General features: G+C 39.1%; 2 protein-coding genes across 3 annotated transcripts in view; both read right to left on the bottom strand.

Annotated features, from left to right (window-relative positions):
* The window catches only part of nsg2 (neuronal vesicle trafficking associated 2), a 30,703-nt gene extending 12,747 nt beyond the window's left edge, over positions 1 to 17,956 (bottom strand). The window contains exons 1-3 of one of the 2 annotated variants that reach the window (XM_063894561.1): positions 17,638 to 17,956; positions 17,196 to 17,371; positions 8,827 to 8,937 (exon numbers count right to left, since the gene is read on the bottom strand). In XM_063894561.1, coding sequence (XP_063750631.1) covers positions 8,827 to 8,937; positions 17,196 to 17,324 — 240 coding nt within the window. In that variant the 5' untranslated portion in view covers positions 17,325 to 17,371; positions 17,638 to 17,956. The remainder of the gene's footprint in view (positions 1 to 8,826; positions 8,938 to 17,195; positions 17,372 to 17,637) is intronic. The other variant, XM_063894562.1, reaches the window with a different exon arrangement.
* A 1,637-nt stretch (positions 17,957 to 19,593) lies between these two features.
* cpeb4b (cytoplasmic polyadenylation element binding protein 4b) overlaps positions 19,594 to 24,913 on the bottom strand; it is a 31,794-nt gene continuing 26,474 nt past the window's right edge. The window contains exon 10 of the mRNA XM_063894973.1: positions 19,594 to 24,254. Coding sequence (XP_063751043.1) covers positions 24,027 to 24,254 — 228 coding nt within the window. The 3' untranslated portion in view covers positions 19,594 to 24,026. The remainder of the gene's footprint in view (positions 24,255 to 24,913) is intronic.

Here is a 24,913-nt window from a genome sequence, read left to right as displayed (position 1 = left end):
GGCTTATCAGCATTAAATTATAGATGGGGAACCAAAGGCATATGAATAATAATTATGGTAATAGAACAGAACGAAGATTAGTGATACTCATAATAAATGAGCACGGTGAATATGCGATGTCTGGACTGAGAGTACAGAATGATTAACATATATGGTAGAGAGGAGGATCGATAGAAAGGACAGACGGGAGAGGAAACAACAGAGAAGTGAGGAGTGGAGGGTCGGAGCAGTTATCCACGGTCTGTCTGTCTCTTAATTGCTCCCATGGATCAGCTTGTCAGAACAACAGCAGCGAGGTGCAGGACTCTGGCTGAGGACGGGCAGCACAATGACCACTTGCATTCTTTCCTCACTTTACCAAGATGGAAAACATCAAAGCCTGAATTTTTCTATTGAGAATTGAGGCACAATGAACAGACTTTGACTGGCCATACACAGAGCATCCTCCGTTGAGCAGCAGGAATGTGTTCTTTGAGTCTTTTCTGGGTAAAATGCATCATATCTGCAGAAGGCTTCATCGAAAAAGATAACATTTAATTCCTACATTATGGAAGAAACTAAAGGTAACAGCATATCTCCGCAATGAAAGCGAAGAAATTTGCAAAATAACATGAAAAACAATAATAATAATAATAATAATAATAATAATCGTTTGTTTCATGGATAGATCCCCAATTAATACAAATGTTGTTTCCTCAGCTACAATTATTTTAGTCACGACGGTTAAATGACTTTCAGTGCCACTCTCACTTATTCCTTTTCTTGGGGGGGGCAGTAAGTAATGGGACCTATAGTTGGTGTACTTAACAAACGATTGGCTACATATACTTTAGTTTAGTTTAAAAGCATTAAAAGATGAAAGAATTCTGCCTTGCAACAACAATCTGCTCATAAGACACATGTGCAAGATTGTCTTTTCAATTTAAGTAACTCCAATGGCTCAGGAAAAAAACAAAAAAAACTTATTGAATATTGCTAGATCAGCATCAGGCACTAATGACTTTTTCCTCCGGGCATGGCCTATTTTTCCACCAAAATATGTTTGAAATATTCTCACAAGATCCTGCTATTAGAACAACATACATGGGGTAATAATTATGTCCGCAGGCCGTTTCCAACCAGCCACTTTAAGAAACTCTGACTTTATTCTGGGAACACTGCATTAGATAAATTGTGCAGTTACCATTCCTATCCTGAGCTGTCTGATACAGAGCACTTAAACAAATCCGGCTGCATATGAATATGTGTGCCAAGAGATGTAATGCTGTCAGACTGTGTGTGCTTGTTGGCCATCGATCAGGTTTAGAAATGCTTTTTAGCTTTGGCAACCCCTGAGTTATTATTATAAGTCCTTCAATGGAGGGTGGATGCAGCCGCCACCCTGTCCTTGTATAAAAACAAGACTGGATGGTCAATCCTAAATGGATTTCAGTTCTTTTTTTCTGTAGTCATAAATCTGATTCTCTTTGAACTCTGAGATAAAATACAATTTGCCAAAATGTCAGTGCATTGTTTATTGAATGGATAAAAGAGATGGTATACATGTATATGTATTCAAGCCTGCTGATATTGATAGGCAGACGGTGATTAGAGTCTGCTGTCCTTTGACTTGCTACTTGAAATGGGATCTGAAACAAGATGTAGAGCAGAATGGAAGCCATTTGGTCTAATAAATCATCCCAAATATCACTCACACAGCAGCGATGGCTTCCTCTGTTGTTATCTGTCTCTCTGCCTTTCTATCTGGCCCTGGAGATTGCAAGTTGTCAGTCCTCGCGGCCTTTCTAAGTGTCTGTCAGCTGACGCAGGGGACCTCTTTGCAGTTACAAATGACTCAGACTTGTTTTGGCTCTTGTAGGGCGAGCTGACCTAACCTGCACTCTGTTTGTGGTTCAGCGGAGTGTGAAGAAGCATGTATGGCACCATCCATCTGTACTGTATGCTGGATGGTGATTTGATTGGTTTACAAAGTTGAACAATTCCCAGCGTGTTCCCAGCATCCTCTTCCTCTCTGTTTTACACCGATAACTGATGTTCTTGCTGAATCCAAAACAACCATCATATTCAGCTGAGGCTGTCGAATGCACAACAAAATTATAGTTAAACAATGCCATTCAGCAAATTCACTTCAAGTGTGTGTGCCCGGGCCAAGGCTCTAAGATCGTTCAATCACATCTGGCTAGTTCATTTTTTCATTGGCCAATTTTTCAACAATAAGAAGTCTTTGAATATCGGCCAATAGGAGCTGGCACGGTTATAAGAGAAACTGTGTGAGTTAGAAATGTTGAAAAATGCTTCCCAGTACTGAATTTGATGAGAAAGCATGAGCTTATGACATGATGGAAAGGAAGAGTAATAGGGTGGAAGGACACAGAACAGAGATCAACTGGACAGATGGTGAGAGAAAGGGGAAGTGAAGGAGGAGAAGAGTGATGGAGATGATACAGCTGGATGGTGAAGAGTTAAAGAGATGAGAAGAGAATAAGATTAGTCTACCAACTATAACCTCTAGGGTTAGCAGGTTAACAAACAAACCCTCACTTCTGTTTCCAATTACTTACATTACAAGCTGCATTTAGGCAAAACCAGAGCCCTTGATATATTAACATTAATACAAGATGATACCTATATGATATATGTTCAAAATAAGTTCCATTGTGTGATATGACTATAGCTCTAAAGTCTGAGGTTGTCTTAATGTATTCACCTATTCATCTCCTTCGGTGTTACTGAAGGATCTGCAAAGATAAACCGCCCTACTGTAGGTATACTTTCTCTTAAGGTTATTACGGGCATAGTTGTTTTTGATTCAAATGTCATCACATGTCTGCCTTTATATATCAGGATGAATATTACCCCTAACAGAGATGCAGCAATTCTCGATTTGTTTCTTGGTTTTGCTGATGCGAAAAATGTTGTGCTCTTAAAAATGAAATGTTCCCATTTGAAGGGAGTGCCACAAGGGATGGTACAGATCTCCTTGCATGTCCCCTCACGAAGAAATATAATCACTGTGGTGATCACACATAAGTGAAGTTTAGGTGAAATTTCCAAATTGTCCAGTTGTCCTCTATTGTTTTGTTATGTACACCTGATAAACATTATAGATACTATTAGATATCATGGTTGGGTTGTTATTGTGAACAAGTTAACATGCTGTTGTTAGATTTTTGTCCAAGTATATGTCCCAAAAGCATTACTGTGGATGTTACTCTTGTTAATAATAAATGTACATCTGATAAATATTAAAAGAGAGAACATAAGGTTTAAAAATATTTCCATTCTTCCAATTTTTTCCTATTTTCATCTCCATTTTATATTACTAGAACCATATTAACACCTGCCCTTGTCACAAGATTAGTTTTATTTTAGTAAACTGTCGTCATCAGTGTCCTCATGCAGCATGCATTCTGGTACATTGCAAGAAAAACTTTTTTTTAAAAACTCAAACAATTAAACAGTGGTTTTAAATGTATAGATGAAAATATGACTATAGTGGGAGTTAATGTTCACATAAAAACAAGTTATGCCTTTTCAGAAAACGTTCTGTAGAGTGCAGCTGAGGAGTTTGCACGCTGTTGCTCCCACACCAGCCAACACAAAGCATCCACCCTGTCAAACCTCAACAGCACACAGGATCCAGAGAATAATACGAATGCTGAAGGTAAATCAATTGCTTACTCAAATGTATGTTTTTTTTGCATATGTGTGATCGTGCATCAGTGTGGGTGTTTGACTGAGACTAGATAGCCTTGAACACTTGCTATAATGAGTGTGCCTTTCGTTGTCAATACAAGGTAGAACAATATGTGGTGCGAGGTTTAGAACAACAGCAGTAATCACCTGAAACCTGACAAACAGTGGAGGCCTTCAGTGGAGGCCTTCAGTGGAGGCGGCAGAATGCAGCAAAGCTTTTATCAGAAGGCGAGGTGGAGGTAATAATGGGATAATTGTTTTGGACCTAGCTACCTCTCCCGTCGCTACCCGCAGGCCTGCTAACTTCTGCTGGCACAAAGTGGGTTCAACTTGGCAGTTCTGGAGCTGTCATGTGGTCTTCTGTCTGTATGTTTTATGAGGTTTGTGTTGGAGGGTCAGCCCTAGGATTTGAATTGGTGTGTGTGTGTGTGTGTGTGTGTGTGTGTGTGTGTGTGTGTGTGTGTGTGTGTGTGTGTGTGTGTGTGTGTGTGTGTGTGTGTGTGTGTGTGTGTGTGTGTGTGTGTGTGTGTGTGTGTGTGTGTGTGTGTGTGTGTGTGTGTGTGTGTGTGTGTGTGTGGCGAAGGTTGGCAAATTATATCATGTTGTCTGGACAGCGAGAGAGCCAGAAAGCAAGCAGGACAACACAAATTAAATCCCCCTTTCATCAATCTCCACAGCTGCATCTCTCACTCCCCGCCAGAATCCTCTTTTACTCTCCTCCAGGTTATCATTTTCAAGGAGGAAGCATTCAGAAAGGCAGCAGTTGATTGTGGTGCGAAAGAAAGAGAATGTGGATAGACATTTTGCAGAAAAGGTCATGAGCTGAATATAAATTGTAAAACACTGCAAACACCAGCATGCAGCACATTTCCTCTTTCCTTAATGTCATCCTTTTTGAATGGATCCCAAATAATATTACTTTTTTTTTTTAATGCAATGTCAATATTTGAACCAAAATTCTTATTTAAATTGAACATTTTGACAAGGAATCCTATAGAAAAATGTGCTTTGCAGTAAATCGCTGTTCTTATTTTTGCTGGCTATAGATTATGTTTATTGGAATATTGTATTTCCGTCTCATAGTTCTCACTTGTATATAACTAAGTGTAGCAACCATACAGGATAACAAAATGTATTATTATGACCTGGCAAGTCACAGATATGTTGATACTGATTTTCTTAGGAAATGTTTATCAACCGAAAAATCTGATGTTGCATCGCTATAGTGATATAGGCAGTCTGTGAAACCTGCTTAATGTGAGAAACCGTTGTCAAATTACAGCATTATAAAACCTTTACATGGATTTGTTTACCAACCTTTTACCAATGGACAGCATTTATATTCCTTATAGGGTTAAACCTGGTTTTAATCTCTACCAAGGAAGTTATGTTTTCTTATCATCAAATTAACTTTAGTATATCTGATACATTTAGTATTTAACGTAGATATTTATCCATCATGATTTTACAGGTATCATTTTTATTTCTTTGTGTGGCATAGGCTTAAGGAGAAACAGTATAGAGGTATGTCCACACACTGAACATTTGCTCAACGTGCAGGGAGATTCAGGAGTTTGTCGCTTGTTGCTAGTTTTCTTTCACCTAGTTAATGAGAAGGGAAGACGTGCCCTACCGGTTCATTCAAGGAACAAAACAACTACGGGAGATACGCTGTATCTCAAGTCTGCTGGGAGTAATCAGGAAGACAGGGGGAGATAGAGGAAGGGAGGGAGGGAGTAAAAGAATGGCAACGAGGGAGGGAAGACGGTAAGTGATGACACATGAACTTGGTCTAAAGGGAGGAATCTTATGGAAACAGAAAGGGATGAACAGAGAAGGAAATAGACAAGAGAGAGGCCAGCAGGAAGGAGGGAGCTGTTGTGAGAAGTCCTCGTTGTATACCTGCTCTACTTCCACCAGATGATCACTGTATTTGAATAAGTTTTTCTTCTACATTAATTCATTTTGTATATCATGGTGTCCTTCTGTCTCATATATCTGTCTGCTTTCCTTGCAGGATGATCACTGTGTGCTGACACAATGGCCATAGGTGTTACTGTGGATTAGAAGCTACAACTACACACCTGTCTGTTATTTAAAAAAAAGCGGCACTGCATTTCAAAATAAAGCAGTTTCGATCAAAAAGGAGAAAGAATTGCAGTAAGCACAAACACTAGAGGAGAGGAAAGAAAGTAGCGACGGGGAAGGAGATGAGAGGAGAAAAGGGTAGAGAGGGGTAAGCAGGAGTGAGGCGGTGAGGGAGGGCAGATTAGAGAGCATTTTACACTCTGAGCTCTTCATCCATCAACACAATCTGCAAAGCTTTGAAGAGAGAAGAGATGTGCAAGCTTTTCATCCAGAAATGTTTGCTCTGCACTGCACAGCACACTGTGTGTGTGTGTGTGTGTGTGTGTGTGTGTGTGTGTGTGTGTGTGTGTGTGTGTGTGTGTGTGTGTGTGTGTGTGTGTGTGTGTGTGTGTCTGTGTGTGTGTGTGTGTGTGTGTGTGTGTGTGTGTGTGTGTGTGTGTGTGTGTGTGTGTGTGTGTGTGTGTGTGTGTGTGTGTGTGTGTCGACATGCCTGTGTGCCTACAGAATCAGCTCTGTCAGTCAAGCAAAGCACGCATTTCAGTTGAGCGCCCAAAACAAAACGACATTGCAAAAACCACACAGACTGAAATGCATTTCTGCTCAACAAAAGCTGATATGGTGTGGCAAGACGGAGATGACAGTTGAGTCTGCTGCAACATTTTGAAGCAACTCTGATGAGCAACAATTTCTAACAAGTTGGCTCAGCATTGTTGAATTGCAATGTATGCATTTCTGACACTGTCCAGGTTTGCTCCCCCCCTACGGCAACACATCAAGTCTCCAAAACACCTGTCAGGTAGAGTAGGATCCCCACTGTTTTACATTGTCAGACCATACCATATCAGATCAAAATCAATGCAGCAGAACAGCAGAGAGGTTGTCATTTTATTATTCCAATATTTTTCTTGCTTGTCAAACCTGATGCCTACAGTACACTGCCAACAATGTAAGTGGATTTCTCTACAGCTTGGTCAGAAGTTTGCTTGTAACCCCTAATGTTGCCTTTACTATTTAGCATAATAAACATTCGTTGATAAAGAAACACTATATTTGTTTCAAATGCATACTTCTCACAAGTGCTTGTATAAAGTTGGGCAATGAATACACATACACCATGACATGATAGATAATAACCAAATATTGGACATCTCTTTAATATTTCTGATTAAATAAAGCCTTTGTGGGCTACATTACAATCATCTTAAAAACAGTATCTTGGGTTTTTCAGTTATTAAAATGAATTATATTGGGCAAACAAATATATCCCTATCGAAGTATTGCATGCATAAACACATCTCTCTATTATATGTCTGATTATGATACTGTATATAAAATGATGTTACATTCTTTGGCAAAACTGTTCGTATACCCACTCGACATATCTGATGTTGAACAAGAAGGCTGCAGACCTTTCATGATTCGTATGATCTATGTGTGTGTATGAAATCAATAAATGACTACAGGCCTTTCTGGAAGTAAAAAGCCTTTTCTCTACAGGACTCCTGACATGGTTTGTCGACCAGTGCTTCCATGTTCTAAACTATGAGCTCATTGCATCGCTTTGCAGGGCTGTAGAGGCTCAAGTGATGCAGTTTTTCACTTAACCTTGGCTGCGTGCTCTGACAGTGTAGCAGTGTGTGTATATAGTTGGTGTGTTTATGTGTGTGTGCACGTTAACACACTGACTCATCCGGACAGATTTCACAGCCTCTTTTGGTGCCATTCTGCTCTCCTCCACTTTGAAGGACCTTTCAGGCCAGTGTAACACTTCTCTTTTATACACAAACACACACACACACACACACACACACACACACACACACACACACACACACACACACACACACACACACACACACACACACACACACACACTGTTGTATTTGCACACCTCTTCTTGATCACTCTCTCTCTCTCTCTCTCTCTCTCTCTCTCACTCTCTCTCTCTCTCTTTCTCTCGCTCACTCTCAGTCAGGGTTGCCATGGAGGGAGGTTATCTTTGCTGCCATGACAACGTGAGTTCTTTGGTCTCCCCTAACGACAGCAGAATTGAACACACAGCGCTTGGTGATGTGATGTCTTCGGATTAGAGGCTCAGCGATTCACACACAGCGCTGAAGTCACCTGAACTACTCTTCACATGTAAGAGGAGTGTTAGAAGAATTACTTAGGTTTTTTAACTAAAAGTAGTAAACGTAATGTGTAAAAGACTGTCAGTAAAGGTCCTATTTTCAAAATACTACTTAAGTACCATTGTGTACTGCTGAGAGAGTGATTAGCAGCAATCTGTCGTATCTCGAGGACCTTGAGGCGGCTAGGAACAATTCTAGACACCTAATACCCGGGACACACACTTTTTATATCACTCTGAGGAACAGTATATCCCACATGATCATTACTATGAACTTGTTCACACATCCATATCTATACGGCTTTACTAATCCTGCACCTAACCTTCATATTGTACACATTTGGTTGTTGTATTTCCTCCTTATATGGTCTTCAAACCATAACATAAATATCTAATTGCCAATAAAACTTATTCTGATGTAAAAGTACAACTTCCTGCTCCACATGAGATTATCATATCATTATCAATTCTTCCATTTCCATTAGTTCTGCTTGCATTTCTACCCTCTGCATATTTTAATAGAGAACTGAGTCGATTGCAGATGTATTTCCAAACCAAATTGGTAGTTCAACCTTGTCCCACTGATTTTATTCGGGGAAACCGAGGGGAAGGAAATGTCAAGTAAATATAAAAAACGCACAAGAAAAGGTTCGACTAGGAAACCCATTATACTTTTGAGCAACAAGCTAATTACAGCATCACCAAAAGTCTTTGGAAACTGAGCTCAGGATTTCAGCCAATAGGAAAATCAGTGCTGAAATAATGCAACTGATTTTAATATTGACATTGACCAAGAAGCTTCCATACAGCCAGACCCCATCCCTCTAAAAAGGTCAGGATCAGGGCAGATCCATATCCCACATTTCAGATAATTTAACTCAAAAGAAGTTTGTCATTTATTTCATTCTTACCTTGAGTCTCTCAGACACCCCGTCAGTGAAGCTGATGGTGAACTCCTCAACCTTGGGAACCTTCAGCCTCTTCTTCTCTGTCTGGTACTCTGTCCGAGTTTTCACCACCACCTGCAGGATGGAGAGAAAGCAGTAAAATACCCAGAGAAGCTAAAGGCAATGAAGGGGAGATGCATGATGTTGTAGCCTGAAATGGTTAAGTCATTTTTTTAAAGTCGCTGCAAAGGTCACTGAACTGTAGACAAAATGCTAAGGTGCAAGATGGCAGAACAACAATCTGATGTTGTATGTTGTCTAGAGTTTCCTAGAGGCAAAGTCTGCATGTCTCCTGAGGGATTGGGTTATAAATCATCCTGGAAATATAGACTTATTAGATGCATTTCGTTTTTACATTTCCAGTATTCCATTGTGTACTGTTTAGATATGAACTTTTAAAAATCTGTTTACTACCTCCTCTATAAACTGGAGGTGCATAGCCATAAGGGAACAACATGATAGATATGATAGTGAAAAGCACATCAGGAGGTCAGACATCCCTCCACAGTGTAAACTCTGATAAAGCTTAAATGACTTTTAAAAAGTAATTTGAAAAACAGAGGTTGGAAGGAGTTCACAGCTCAATACACAGAGGTGTAAGTAAGGAGTGAAGGGGTGGATGAAAGCGTAGGTTGATAGATATGCCATCTGGAAACCAAAACAACACAACTAATATACAATATCAGTGTAGGATATTTTAATAGCAACGAATGCTGGCTTTGATTTTGGCGTAGGATCAAGCCCAACGCAGCTAGAAAGCATCCTACAGCTAACACCCAGTTATGCCAGGCATCTGCTTGAGCACTGCTGTATGTTAATAAGGTCTGATGCCCAGAATTTAAGACCCTGATAATCCAAAGGGAAAACTCTGTGCTTTATGCAGGCAGCTACTTGTAGAAAAATAGTTAGGGCAGTACAACCCTGCCCCAATACTGTCAGTTTAACACTCCTCAGGCAAACCTGTTCAAAGGGAAGAGAGGGACACAGGGAAAAAAGAGAGAAAGAGCTCGGAAACTTTTAGATTTGTCTACTTTTATTTTTGTTGAAAACTACTGGTACAAAATGGAGTGGATGGGATTTTTCCATTGATTTAGCTTCTACCTTTGAGCGAGGTGCCGACATTCAGCCCCACTCATTGAAGAAACACCAAGAAAGTCTTATTTCTAGACAGCATTACGTTTCTGTACGAGCTTAAAAGTGCTCTTTTGCCGCAAGCATTATGACTAGGGGGATAGTTAGGTCGACAAAACGTTTATCTTTATTTTACCACAGGAGATCACAGTTCCCCACTTCAACAGGGGGTTTAGGTTATGACTCTTAGAATAATGTGAACTTTGAAAGAACCTAGACAGCGTTACTCACCACAATTATTTACTCACTTCAGCAATGTAATGAATCATTGTCTCTCCACATTGACTTATACAAATCCTAATTCTTATTTCTTAAAGGCTTTGTCTTCTCAGCTTGAGCATTGTCTCCTCTTTTGCGGCGCTGACTCCATTGAACAAAATAATCGCTTTTAGCAGGTTGGGCCTCATCACTGCACTTTTTAAAAAGGGAAAGTGCCCCTACTGTGTTGTGCATGACTGTTTATAAATGTGCACACGTGGACGTGGCAGATAGAGAGAAGGTGTACAAGTGACATGGTGGGGGAGAGGTGGAGGAAGGGATGAAGAACAATGTGTTGGTGTCCTTCTGGCTAATTGCGCAGCTTCTGAGCGGCTCCTTCACTTTGAGGCAAAGCCAGAAACTGCTGTGCTCACAAACTGGCTCCACTATCTGAATAACAAAGCTGTCAGTTGGCTGTAGGAAGCCCTTATCGAAGAGTTGAAGGCTGCAGGAGGGGCACTGAAAACATTGCATTTGATTGGACCCCTGAGGCTCCGCAGCCTTGTGGCCTTCAGTGCATCAACACCAGACGTCATTGTCCAAACTAATGTCTCCATTTTGCCTCAACTTTGTCTTTCTCCTATTCATCTCACAATAACATGTTCAGGGCCCCAAGGTTCAAACACAGCGGGGCTTCATGTCGCTTCATTAATCTCGCTCCTCCTGTACCTCTCGCTCCTTTATTTCACATTACCGAATGACGTGCCTATAAATCATGGTTGCCTCATTTACACAGACCTTTAGCTATCAGCAGCAGCTAGAAAAATCCACTGAACAAAGTGCCACCTTCTCTGATTAGACAGGTGGAAAAACATTAATTGATGAGCTATTAAATCTTGTTAAACAAAGCTTGATGTAAAAAAAAAAAACGAATATGAACGATGCAGTCATGAACAGTAATGATAGGACGAAAGAAAATCTAATTACAACTTGCTCACTTATTATTCCACAGAGGTAGCAGCTCATATTTCACTTCTGATTTCTCTTGAGAATTTGTCTATTTCCATTCCTGTAGTTTATTTTTTAGCCAGTGGCTTTATGGATGGAAATGTTGGTCAGTCGGCTGAACTATCTATCTACCTTTTCGGTGGATTATCATGAAATGTTGTTCGCAGAAGATCCTCAAAGAACCATATTTAATGATCCCCTTGCTATAATTATTATATATTCATAGCACTTCTGTGTTAAGGCAAGCTAATTTAATATCTGCCATGAACAAAGAGCAAAGGTATTTGCTTTTAATGTATTTGATCCTTCAGTATAAAGAACTGCACCTGCACTGAACATAAGCTGGAAAGGTCATTACATTTGCAGTGGTATAGGGTATAACCTCTTAAACCTTGTTTAGTAGCTGTTCTCCATAAACAAGTACCTCATTATTCCAAGAACGGTACCCCTTTTCCTTCAATCTTCTTACCCCACATTAAAATGCTGTACTAAAGTGTCTGTGACATTTCCAAGTGATTTTCCCAAAGGGGCTTTAAAATACAGCATACTGTAAGTAATTGCAATGAATATAAAGGTTGATTACAACATGTTACTCACAGTTGTGTTCCTCAGTTCTGTGCCCCATGGGTACGAAGCATTTTGTTTATTTCTTCGTTCCCTTAAAATGTGTCACCCTCTTGTTCCCTATTGTGTTGTTTTCTTAATTTCCAGTAATTCCGTGGTACCTGATTGATACCACAAATGTAAACCCGCAGTCTGTATTGTCATAAATTGTAATACATTTAGTGATCACCTGTCTTTCATCTCAACTTTTATCCATCTTACATTTATTGTTTTTCCTTAAAAGAAGCCTAAAAGCCTCACAAAATGTATCAAACTTCTACACTTACTGTGCATTTTAATTGTGTTGATAGCACTGACAGGAAGGTCATTGAATCCAGCACAGTAGAGAAGCACAGCCTCTGCTTTGAGATTCATTGATAATCTATTTACAGATATTCAATTAGTCATTTATATTGAATGTCTTGATTCACTGTGACTTTTTAATATCTCCGTGACTGACATGAAGTCACTTTCAGATCTGTCGGCTGTAAGAGCTCCAATTTCTGTCTGTTTGTTGAAATATCTTGTGCCACACAGGATGTTTTTCAAGCCAACAGAACTTAATGTTTATTTTAAAAAGCACTTAAGGGCTTTTAAAGTTTGAATAAGCGGGAGAATAAATGACACATGAATAAATAGGGAGAAGAAGATTTCAGAAAAGGCAGCTCTAGCTTTTCAAACTCAGCCAGCTCTCGCTCTTTTTTGTCTATCCATCTTTCTCTCTCCAATCTGTACTTTTTAGATTCGATATTCCCTCTGGTAGAGCTGTCAAAACGTATCTTTTCTCCATGTCTTCCCAACTATGTTATTCCTCAGATTTTTTATCATCATGATTGCCGTGTTATTTTATATTCCCCAATGACTAAGCTGCAGACGAGTTGGCAAAGTTTTGGTGTAAAGGCTGCAGACATCATTTTAAACGTGTGTGATTCTAGTTTTACTTTGTGAATGAAACAGTGGATAAGATTAATACAGAGAGCAGGAGGGGGGTTATCGTTCTGGCAGCTTTAGGAGTAAGTAATAATATAATCAAAGGTGAGAAATGTGTAATCAACTCTTCTTTTAGAGTTTGGATATTTGGTTGATTTAAATAAGACACCCCTGAAGACAGAATAGTGATTCTAAAATAAGATATTTGGAATCCTGTTGTGTCATGGTTCAGGTAAGAAATGTAAAATATACGTTTCTTCAAACACCTTTACCTACAAAAACAATTTCAGAGGATTATATTACCTGTTTTCCAATAACATCGAGTTAATCTTACCTCATACACTCTGTTTACATGCTAAAGCCTTTTTGAGGCCAAAATAAGGGACATCAGAAACAAGCTTTTAACACAAGTTTGACATCCTTAAAAATTATGTAGCAAACGCATTAGGCGCCAATTTACACACCCAGCACATACAGAATGGAGCCATTAGCTGGCAGATGCTAAAAGGCTCAGTAGAGCTAAGGTGAGCTGCAGAAATAATTGCAGATATCATTTTCTGTTGGTTTGTAACTACAACCATCACTTTCCACTTATAGGTAGGGGTTTTTATTTGTAAAATGAATGTTTTCGAGGTGTGGGCTGTTTGAAGGCTGATGGAAGCAGTCATCTTTGGTCTAGGATATTTTGTTGTATAGTCTTAACTTCTCCTGACATTTCATAGACCTAACAATAAGCAGCTGATGATTTCATTGCCATAATTCATATACAGATTATACAGGGGGTTTCATCAGAACTAGGGTATATTATATGGTCTAGTTTATATTAATGGTTACCATCCAAACCTTTATGAGTCTTAAAAGTTAAAGGCTCTTTCACTGCAGCAGGATTTCTTTTTACAAAGATGTTGTTGAGTCATAATACATGTTGTTACTTTCACAGCTACTCTCACAGCCTGTGCACAGCCAGCAGGATACATTTCAAAATAGGCTTTGTATAATTTGTGATCATTTTTCAAACAAACTTGGATCCTGGTAACAAGGCTTCCCGTCATAACAGCACATTAAAAAGCAATTTAATCCTGACCTTACATTGTTGGATATGCCTGCTCTAAGGTATTCCTCCCTAATTCATGAATCTTCGAAAACACAGTCGCAAAAAATTAATGACACTTCAAAGCTACTCCAAAGGAAGTGTGGAGAGGAACAAGAAGAGGAGGATGTTATGTAAGGGGACATTTTGGACAACAAAAGACAAGGATTATAAGTCTGTCATAGCCTTTGAAGCAGATACTTGAGCTTTGTTCTCAGAGAAACAACACACTGAAAGGAAAGATGTTTTTCAGTGTGAGTTTCCACCCGCCTCTGGTTGTTTTTTCTTTTCTTTTCAAACAGGCAATCCAATCAAGATATTGGTGACCCAGCAATGGCTGTTAGAGGTCCCTGCCCAGATTGAATCAAATCTAATGCCGCCCTAATGCCTCAGCCTCTGTAGGCCACAGCAGCATTGTTATGTCTGGATGTGTGCTTCCATACGTGTATGAACTTCGCTGTGACTGCACCCCCAGCTCCGGCAAATATCCTCCGCCAACCCTAGCCTGAGAGGTCACGCAGTCATCAGGCAGGATCAGGGTGAAAAACAGCTGGGGTCGTATTTATAAAGCTGCTGATCTGGGGTGCTTGTCAGGTCACATGACCAAATAAATCTCGCTTTGGCTTTTAAGGACAGAGGGAACCAAACTGGTCACAGATCAGATTTTGAAAAGCTGATAAAAGCTGATTAACAAGGAACTCCTTCTGGGCTGGCTGGTTGGCAAAAACAACATCCTTAAATGCAGTGAGATTAAAGACAATCCAAAGACATAACTAGTGAATCATATTTGTAGGTTTAGAGATAGAACTTCACGCAAAGCGTACAGGGCTGCCATTTTCCCTTGAGCTGCTATAATCAATATTGTATTAAAATAAACAATGTGTGAAATAGGTTGCTCGTAATGTTGAACATACAGATAATTATCAAACAAAACTGCTTCTTCCCCCAGCTTTATGTTTAGCTGTCCGATCCACAACTGGACTATTTTGGTGCACTTTCACAGGATAGCATCAACATCCCTTGACAAGTGTTTCTTGCCTGGGACACAGCAAACCTGCACTTTTATTTTTGCTCTGGCTGATGTGTCTTGCCCCCTTACGCTTTGGACAGATAAACAGCAGTGTTGGAAAAGGAAGACCAAAAAGAGCAGCACAGTTTAGGCATTTTTAAAAACATCCAATAATGTGTTGTTGGATGCATTCGAAAGCAGTAATACAAGTTTAAGGATTTAACTCTGCAAAGTAATACTGAAAACAGGCATCAGAAACACTGCTATGTTGTATTTTTAAAAGCAGAGAAGAGTGTGCTCATACGCATACACAGTGACAAAGTACAGAGAGCCGAATACTCATTAAATGAACTGTGATAGCCATCATCAACACCTCCCACACTCTGAGGTCTAATTACGGTTTTCGTTATACATTCTTTTGGCCTCTGTAGCGTTCATGCATCACTTGTCAGGAAGACAAATTATAACACTGCACTTGCATAAAACTTGCAGCCGGAGACAAATCCAGAGATTTAATAGCAAATTGACCCTTATCTCCAACACCATACCATGTCAACATAAATGGACCAATCTGTATTTGCATAATGTTTTATAAAAAGGACCAAGAAAGGATTTTGTTTGATATCTGTAATAGTTGGCAACTTAAACCAGGAGCAGCTGATCTGATAATTTCTTAGTCTATTTTCCGTCAGCGACGCGTATCCAGGAGCAACAAGCAACAGTACTCTTTGTGTCTGCGTCTCTGAGGGATGTAACTGATAGCCAACAAAACGACAAGCTTTCTTTTCTGACCTCTTTCCCTTTCATATGTCACTGGCAATAACTCACTGGTATATCCCAGGAGCTGATACTCCACCCAGCTTATTATCTCTATGTCTCTACCTGTTCAAGAAATCGCTCGAATACATTCCATCACGTGGTACAGTAACATGGAAGTGTGTGTGTGTGTGTGTTGTCAACTCTAGTGAGGCTGATTTAATCAGTGCAAAGTGTCTGACAGCTCTTTGGATGTCATGTCGCAGACTGGTGGCTGCTGACAGAAACAACTTGTCACTCACACAGTCACATGTCACATAAATGCAGTGTACGCAAAGAAGAAGGCAAGTGTGTGTGTGTGTGTGTCGGTGTGCGTGTGTGTGTGTGTCGGTGTCGGTGTGTCGATGTTTAAGTGAATGTAGTGAATGAGAAGTCAATTAACATGTCTATGAAATGGAAAGAGATTTTGGCTGCCTCAGAAGAATACACAATTACGGTTCAGCCTGTACCATTTTCGGGGAATTGTGATCATTTTCTGTATAAGACAAGAAAGCTCCTCACGTGGAAGGTTGGGTTTCAACCCAAGTCCAGCACCCTGAAAATATCAACTAAGGAAGGTGGTTCAGGTACTAATGAGCATCAGGTCCATTATCCAGGATGAAACATCAAAGATCCGGTTGTACTTCAGGAAGGACTAATGATATAAATGGAAACCTGATAAGGAAGCAGGGGGAGAGGAGGAGCCATAATGGGAGGACAAGCCATGGCTGATTTTGAGAAAGCAAGTGGCTAACCAAGTGGAAGTAAATAAAGTAGCTTATTATTGTTTAAAACTAAATGGATTGTCCTATCATACTCCAGTGTGAAGCTCTGTCAGAAAGAGTGTATTGATTTGAATAATGGTGTATGTCAATAACCCTTCTGATACTTAATAAGGTGCATCAACTAACTGTTACAATGATAATATGATAAAGTATGTCATTTCACCTTGGAGCTCTACAATAAGTAATTGATCAGTGGTTTAGAAGGATGGACTCATACAGCTGTGAAATAAAATCATCACCCCGTAACAAATCCAAGCACTGTTACACAATTGATGCATAATAAACCTCTCATAAGAGCTTGCCTGGTGTCTGATACCATTCATTTTCATAATGTGCAATCAGTGCAGCTCTCCGTCCTGACCCGTAGAAACACCAATCAGGCTCTCCACGTTGCACTGCCACCATGGTAACTGGATTAAGAAGCTGTGGTGCAGTTACTATGGGATGTCGAGATGATAAATGACAGTCTGTCTGGCACTGAATCTGTCTCCTAATCTCAGATGGAAAACAAAGGACACGGCTGGGACGGCTGAGATGAATTTGGGAATGAATGAAAGAGTGTGGGTGTGTTTGTGTTTGGAGATGGGGTATTAAGCTAAGAGGGTTTAAGGACAGTGTAGGTCAAAAACACTGAGTTAAAAGAAACATTTAGAAATACAGATGCAAAAAACAAGCAGACAAACCCTCTATTTCACACACACACACACACACACACACACACACACACACACACACACACACACACACACACACACACACACACACAGTTGGGCTTGTGTCTCACCTTGTCAGGTGCTTGGCTCTGGAGGGTGCCCACATCCAGAGGAGTGATGAGGGGCACATTTTGGAAGCCATCCTCCACACTCACAGGTTTGGCCCCTTTGTCTTGAAGATTACTCCCCAGTTTCACCATCTTTCACTGCCCTTAATATATCCCCTTTATTTCCCTGAAGACTGCTCCTGAATAGAAGAGGTGTTGAGAAATTGTGGTTTTACCTCACATCCTTTCAGGTCAATGGCAGAAACAGGCTATTTGATGGAGAACACTCTAAAACCTTAAATTACACAGTACAAATAAGTTATTGTTGTCTAGTGAGTGATTTGTTGAGAGGAATCAAAATACCACAATAAAGAGCATGTTTTGTTTGCAATTCAAACGTATGTCGAACCATTTTACCATAAACAAAAAAGGGAAAGAAAACAACACCTACAGCACATTATCCTACCTTTCCACCAACACGAAAACACAGCCAGAAATGTAGCACCCCAAAGAAGCAGTCACTCACAGCTGATCGTTGTCCTTGTCCGTGCGTCTCCTCGGTGCTGCGGCAGTGTCTGAACAGAGGCAGAGGGAAGAAGAGGAGCAGGTGAAGCTGGAGGCTGCGCTGCGGTGTCGCTGCTGCTGATGCTGCGGGAAAACAACGCTGCGCCGCCGGAGACAAGACTGGAAGTCTGGCGGCAGGTTTCCTAACAGCAGGCAGCCCAACCCCCTAATCCAAACACAGCCTCCTCTTCACCAAGCTGCTGCACCCAGCGCCGGAGCTGCCACTAGGGGGATTGTTATCCCTGTCAGGGGTCTAGTTTGTTTGATTGATGGAAATCGAATAAATGCTGCCTCTAAGGGTTTTATCGCCAGAGCTGAGAAAGTGGATTCATATTTGCATAATACTTAAAATATTTCGATACAGGTTTTTTTTGACAACGTATAAGATTCGTTGCACAAGTTATTTCATCTTATTTAGATGTGTGTTATACATTGATTAGACCAGTTCGATGTTGCATGTCGCTCTGATTTGATTTTAACAGCTGGTAACTCCCTAAAAATAACTTTGTGTCATGAATGATATGAAAACATAAAATTCTCACCTGTAAATTTATAGGGAGAAATAACAAATACATTAATGATATATTATTTTTCCAAAATACTTGAAAGCAGCAAAAACCACGAGCCACTTAATCATTTCTGATCCTATGGCGCCATCTGCTGGTTAAATGAGCGACACACAGACGTGAAAGCAGTTTTAAAAAACTACATCAATAATCTATTTGTGAAATGCTTTAATAGCTGGGATGTGTTTATAAGTGTATGGTCAACAGATCTTCCTAAATAATAGTATTGTTTTTATAATAATAATAAAAGCAAGAATAATTTCCTTTGTTTCATACTGTCATGATAAAGGCTTCTATGTCATAATATTTAAAATAATAGTGTATAAAAAGTATTTTTTTAAAAAGGGCATATTAGTATTACATGAAAACATGTCCTAATATGTGTAACACGAGAATCTTAAATATATCAGTCAAAAATATATTAAAGCATCAGATATAATATAATTTAGTATGCTATTACGTCTTCATATTGTAGTAAAGTCTCTGTTACATTGCCTGTTTGCTATTTTGACAAATCATTTGTGTTGGCAATCCGTAAAGTTTCACTCAGTGGACTAATGATACATTTTTTATATTTTTTTTTGTGATAAATTATACATTTTTTATAATTTGGTTGTGATAAATTATACATTTTGATATATTTTTATGGAATTTGAGACACTATTTTAACATTGAAGAGCTTTTGATGTCATACTGAATTGGAAGGTATTTTGTTCTGCTCTGAGTGCTATGAATTAATAACCTGTCACACAAACATTCCATTAAAAAATCAATCATAATGGAGAATATTATGCTATGAAAAATAACATTGAAAAGTCTAAATATAGTATATTATACCTCAGAAGATAGTGTCTTAAGGACTCTTTGTTTTTAAAGAGACTGGGGACTGCCCACAGTATTGATTGTATGCAAGTTGCTTTGTATAAAAGCGTCTAACAAGTTAAACATGTAATGCAATGACAGTAGTTATTCTGAGCAATACGAGGACAGCTACTGTCCTCACATTGCTGCAGTTATGAAGAAGTACACTCCAGGGTAGGGTTAGTACACAGGAACTTGACTGCTGGGTGTGGTCGGAGGAACGAGGAAGTGAAGCTCCACCTTTCCGTCGGTTACTGTTCAGACTACCTGCTTATGCACACAATAATAAGACAGTACAAACCGTCCCAAAACAGAAACCATCCATCCATCCAAAACAGAAACATCGCACCAAATATAGATAGCAGTTAGGGCGACTGACCCATAAGTGTTATACATGTCCAGACTTAAAATAAAAAAGCACACCAAGCACATTTTTTCATCACAGTTAAGATTTATTTCATTCAACATTTCACATTACAAATATTTAAAAATTATGCATACTGTTATAAATAGTTGGCTGCAAACAATTAAATAACATTAGATTTTTCTTTTTCGTTTCACTAGCACTTCTACAGACCAACTCCTAGAAATATGGACATATCCGTATTACATAACTTAATTAGAAAGGAAAATACAAAAATAGGAACTTATAAAGTGAAATGACAATAAAAATTAAGGTGATATCTTAAGTAAAAAATGCTATTAATAAATACAACAACCTTCCCATACACAGTTAAAAACTATTGAAATCTTGCCATTAAGTAACATCATTAACAGACAAATATTTAAATATTTATTTTCCTTCAGAAAATGTGAACCATATATTGTGGAGCACAATATAGCAATTAGTAAAAACTAGACACTTTAACATATTAAAAGCTTCACCTCAAAAATATAACAAAAATCTGATCAAAATTATAAAAATCAATTATACATTCCAATTAAAAATATACCAATAAACAGCTAAATACATTGTTGACCTAATAATTACAATGCAATCAATCACAGTAGCTTAAAATAAACAAAATAAGCAAATGAGCACAAAACCTTTAATGTTTTAAAAATAACTTCAATTATTTATATTAGTACAAATAGTTTGATTTCTTTTCTTTTTTACAAACACCAGCATGAAAAGGATTACAATAACAGTAGAAAATGACTGTGAAAAACATATTAACATCTTCTTTAATTAAATGTCTGCAATTAAAAATGGCATTAAAGAATTACATTGCAAAGAGTCTTTATCTGGAAAAAGGTTCAAAAGAAGTATTGCACATAACAACTTGAAGTTAACTTGCAACATTTACCACATTCAAGTCTTTAAGCTCCCCTTCCTCCAGATAGGTCTATATAATCACCTCGACAGACAGCGGGGATGAGTTCTCAAGTCTTTTTAAAACAGTGTTGTAAAAGGATGCAAAGTCCTGCACTGCCAAATCGATTTATAGTTAAGTTTCTGTCTTGTTTCTCGTCTTTTCTCTCTATCGTGTGCATCCTGCAGAGGTCTGCGAATGGGGAAGCGAGGAGATCAACACGTGGGGAGGGGGAGGGGGGTGAGGTGAATGGGTTTGGGGTGTCCTTAACAACTTAATAGTTGAGAAACATTTGGTGCACACCACAACGATTAATTTTTAATAGCTAATTCATGTACTTGTCATTTTCTCTTTTTTTGTCATGCATGCTAAGGATTACAATAGGTGCTAGTTGGCAAGTTCAAGAATATATATATACTTTTTTTGAAATATTAAAATATCTAAACACCAAACATCCATTCTTGTGATACGAGATTCAGCGTTAAGCCTGAACCTAATTTTGCATTCTCCTTATAATAAGTTATAGTCCATCTATGGAGAGGAAACCAAGACAGAAGTTACCATTTTCCAACTAGTATAGCCATGTTTAGAGACATTAACATCAATTTCAAATTACAAGTCGTTTTTTTTGTGTTTTTTTTTCTTATTCTCGCCATGCTGTTATTGACCAGATTGACTGGAAACATCTAATGTACGAAAAGCTTAGACCAAGAGAGCAATACACTTTGGTCTCTCCTCTGCAGATGTGAAGTCGCATCAACACAAGTGCGCACTTAGTTGTAAAGTTTCCTCAGCACTGAAATGTATAAAAAGCATAATTGAAAATAATATATATTGAAATCACTCAACTTTTTTCTTAAAATGAACATTTCCATATATGCAGATCTCTCAGTAACAAAAGTACAAAAGCTACCTTTCACAATGTGAAAAATTGAGGTATTGCAAAAAGGAGTTTCCCCATTTGTGAAAAATGTGCCTAAAATGACTGTTGGAAAAAGAAAAAATATTTAGAAAAGTAGTGCATAATAAATGTTTATATGTGCATGACAAAATAATTTAGCTAGAAAACACTGTACCAAAAATCAGCAGGCCATGTATAAAATAATCTTTTTTTTTTCATCTCATTTAACAGCAAATTCTTCACAAAGTGTTTAACTTCTAAAATGCTCACCCACCACACCCACAAAACGAATGAAGAGGGTGCAAAACTGGTGCAACGACACCACGCCCATATGAGGAAAGGTTTCTCACTAGTGTGTATAATCAAGTTTCTGTACTAACTCCCTGACATATTTAAATGCTCGGCTAGCAGGTTACTTAAAACGTCAAACAAAGGTGAGGATTAGTTTTACTTTTGCTGTGTGAATGTGCACTTAATGTTAAACGTTCCACAGACCTATTTGAGATTAAAAGAACTAGTGCCTACCAGCATGCACCTCCATTTCAAGCTATGGTGTGTGTGTGTGTGTGTGTGTGTGTGTGTGTGTGTGTGTGTGTGTGTGTGTGTGTGTGTGTGTGTGTGTGTGTGTGTGTGTGTGTGTGTGTGTGTGTGTGTGTGTGTGTGTCTGCAAGCCCTGTTGTTTCTCCACTGGTGTTCTAATGGGTTTTGACTGCACTGTCAAATATATATATATAAATATATTATGTTCAAGGCCAATCTTTGGTTTGCTGGGCTTGACAGTTAAGCAAAACTGGGTAGAAGTGACAGAATTTTAAAAACAGATATATGAAAAAAAACGTCCTTAAAGTCATGAGAAGGAACATAAGAATAAAAAAACCTAAATAGGAAATGAGCTACAGTATGACCCACTACTGCACAGCCATCTTTGGTTCCCAAAAAGCCACTGGGTACAACCGACTGTTATCAAGAGCAAACTGCATGTGGGTCATAAGTGTGTAGTAGTAGAGCACACTGCAGAGACTATCTTCATTTATGCTTCAAAAACACTGGATGCTGAGTTGGATTAGCTTGGCAGGAGAAAGGATAGAGGGTTCGCCAAAAGGGCAGATCCCTCCGTGACTCAAATGTGTGCTGACGATTGGGATATCAGATAAACTTTAATTGCTTCTTGCATTTAATGTAGCCGACTCTCAGATGCAAAGTAGGACTTTTTTCATTCAAGACTCGGGAGAATTGCACAAATGCATCGAAAAAAGACTAACAAAGGACAGGCATTTTCCATTTGGTGGTAGCCCCGTAGAAACTGCAATAAAAAAGGTGGCCACTTGACCACCCTTCTCTCGAGGAGATACCTTAACCTCAGTCCTGAAAGATCTGGATCCAAACCCCCGCTGTGTATGGACACAGAAAGCAGGTTTGATCCACGAACGAGGCCCTACACTCTGTTAGCTGCTAGCTTAGCAGCAGAGGCCGCGGGCAGACAGAGGAGGGGGAGTGGGGCTGGGCTTATCTCTTTAGCAGTAAGCCGTTCTGTCTCTCCTGTAGCCTCCCTCCGCCTTACATTCCCCAAATACACTGTATACTGTACGATGCTCTGCTCTGTCCCTAGCACAACCCTGGCTTTGAATAAAAAAATAAGGAGGCGATGAAGCAAGTGAGTACAAAACTGTGCCTGTCACATCACACTCTGCCTGTTGCATCACTTCCCTTTGATTATAGTTCTAAGGAAAGGAGAACACGAGCGGGTGATAATGTTTTCTTTCTTGCTTTTTTATCCTTTCTTTTTAACTGTATCGGCACATTAGCAGCTGAGTTTGAGGTATTAGTTTTTGCATGTCAAAATGGAGATCAAAACCCAAATATGCGTTGCTAAAATTTTCGTTGCGATTTTCAAGTAACATCAAAATATTTGTGTGAAGTTGGAAATCATAAAAAGAGAGAGGTTCAAACATTTTGATATGGGAGGGAAAGGAATCCATTTCATTCTGCAGTGGGCCCCCTCTGTTCTTCAAAGTTAATTCAAGATTCCGCTTTGGTTAACTACTAAGGGTCTCATATACTGTATCTGCACTCTTTCTAATTGGAAATAAGTGCACTCTTCTTTAGCAACACCGTTTTCAATTCACATTTGCTCTGGAGCCTCTTGTCGTCAACAGAGAACTCAATCACACCTCTCAGAAATAAATAGCCAATCATATGCTGTTACGACAGCTTTTGCACTGCTACAAAACAAGTCAATCAAAAGTCAAATTAAGTGTATTGTTTTTGGGACAGTTCTTAAAAAATAAATTAAATACATTGTTTAGAAAAAAATTAAAAAGGCCAATTGAAAAGAAGAGTACCATATCACACTTCAAACGTTCCTATACATGTGGTTTTTTGAGAACTGATCAAAAATATTTCAAAAATCAAACTCATAAATAAAATTATGTTACACATCTTTTTTCCTCGCTGGACATATTTGGATATAATTCCAGTTTTTTTTTCTATCTTCAAAATATAGATATATATTAACTTAAAAAAATGAAAAAAGGTTCAGTGAAATTAGAGCAAAAAGGAACCAGCAACAGAAAAGTGCATTTATTTGTACAATGATTTGCGACTCCTGCACTACCTGCTCCCCTGTTGCCTCTCCCTCTCTGTCGTCCGCTCAGTTCCAGCGGAAGGAGATGTGACGGGGGCGGTCGCCTCCTTCCTTCACCAGGGGTTTGTGAAACTCCCGTCCGGCGCGAGAGTGGATAGCCGCCCAGCAGTACTCGCAGTAGTACTGCAGACAGGTGACGTTGGCGCAGAAGAACGGCGCAAACTTTCCACCGCAGCGAGTTCCCTGGCACTCATCGCACAGCTGGTCATCCAGCACGTATGGCTTCACTTCCACCTGCAATCAGGGAAGGGAAGCATTTGAAAAATAGCCATGTTGTTGCCTTTACAGACGTGCGTCTGCATGCTGCTGTTGCTTTATGAATCCTGTTTCTACCATATGTTGTTCAAACTTGCAGGAAATGAAACAGATGTCACCTGGAAGGTAGAAATGTATCTGAAAGCTTTATAGCTATACTACAAGTACACTGAAGAGATCCTACCAACTCTGTTTCGTAATGAATTATTTGTTTAATATTATTTTTCTTTTTTGTGTATAGCTGGCATTGTCATCTCGTCGTGTCCATTATCTGCATGTTTGTACTGCATAACAAGTACACAACTGGTAATGTGCATTAACAATACGATTTAAATCCTTTAGATTTCCAATCAAACCTTTTGTTTATACATTGACAGTCTAGGTTTTTAAGGAACAGCCGATCTAGCCCATGTATTGACCTTTAAATACCAGCTTTCATCATGAGGGGGGGAGTCAGCAGGATAAGACTTGTTTTATTTATTGCAGGGAGTAATAGCACAAGAGGGAACAGCCACAGTGAGGTCTTGATGAAAAGGTGCAGGCTCTACATGTTGCTATTTTTAAATTCTTCCTTTCTCTTTCCACATTGTTTGCTATTCATTTGCTTTTCAGGGATGAGGGACTGTGCTATTAGCAAG

The sequence above is a fragment of the Eleginops maclovinus genome, chromosome 11 (assembly GCF_036324505.1).
Source record: "Eleginops maclovinus isolate JMC-PN-2008 ecotype Puerto Natales chromosome 11, JC_Emac_rtc_rv5, whole genome shotgun sequence".
NCBI lineage: Eukaryota > Metazoa > Chordata > Actinopteri > Perciformes > Eleginopidae > Eleginops > Eleginops maclovinus.
The sequence above is the reverse complement of the archived record's forward strand: the minus strand, read 5'-3'. Positions and strand labels throughout refer to the sequence as shown.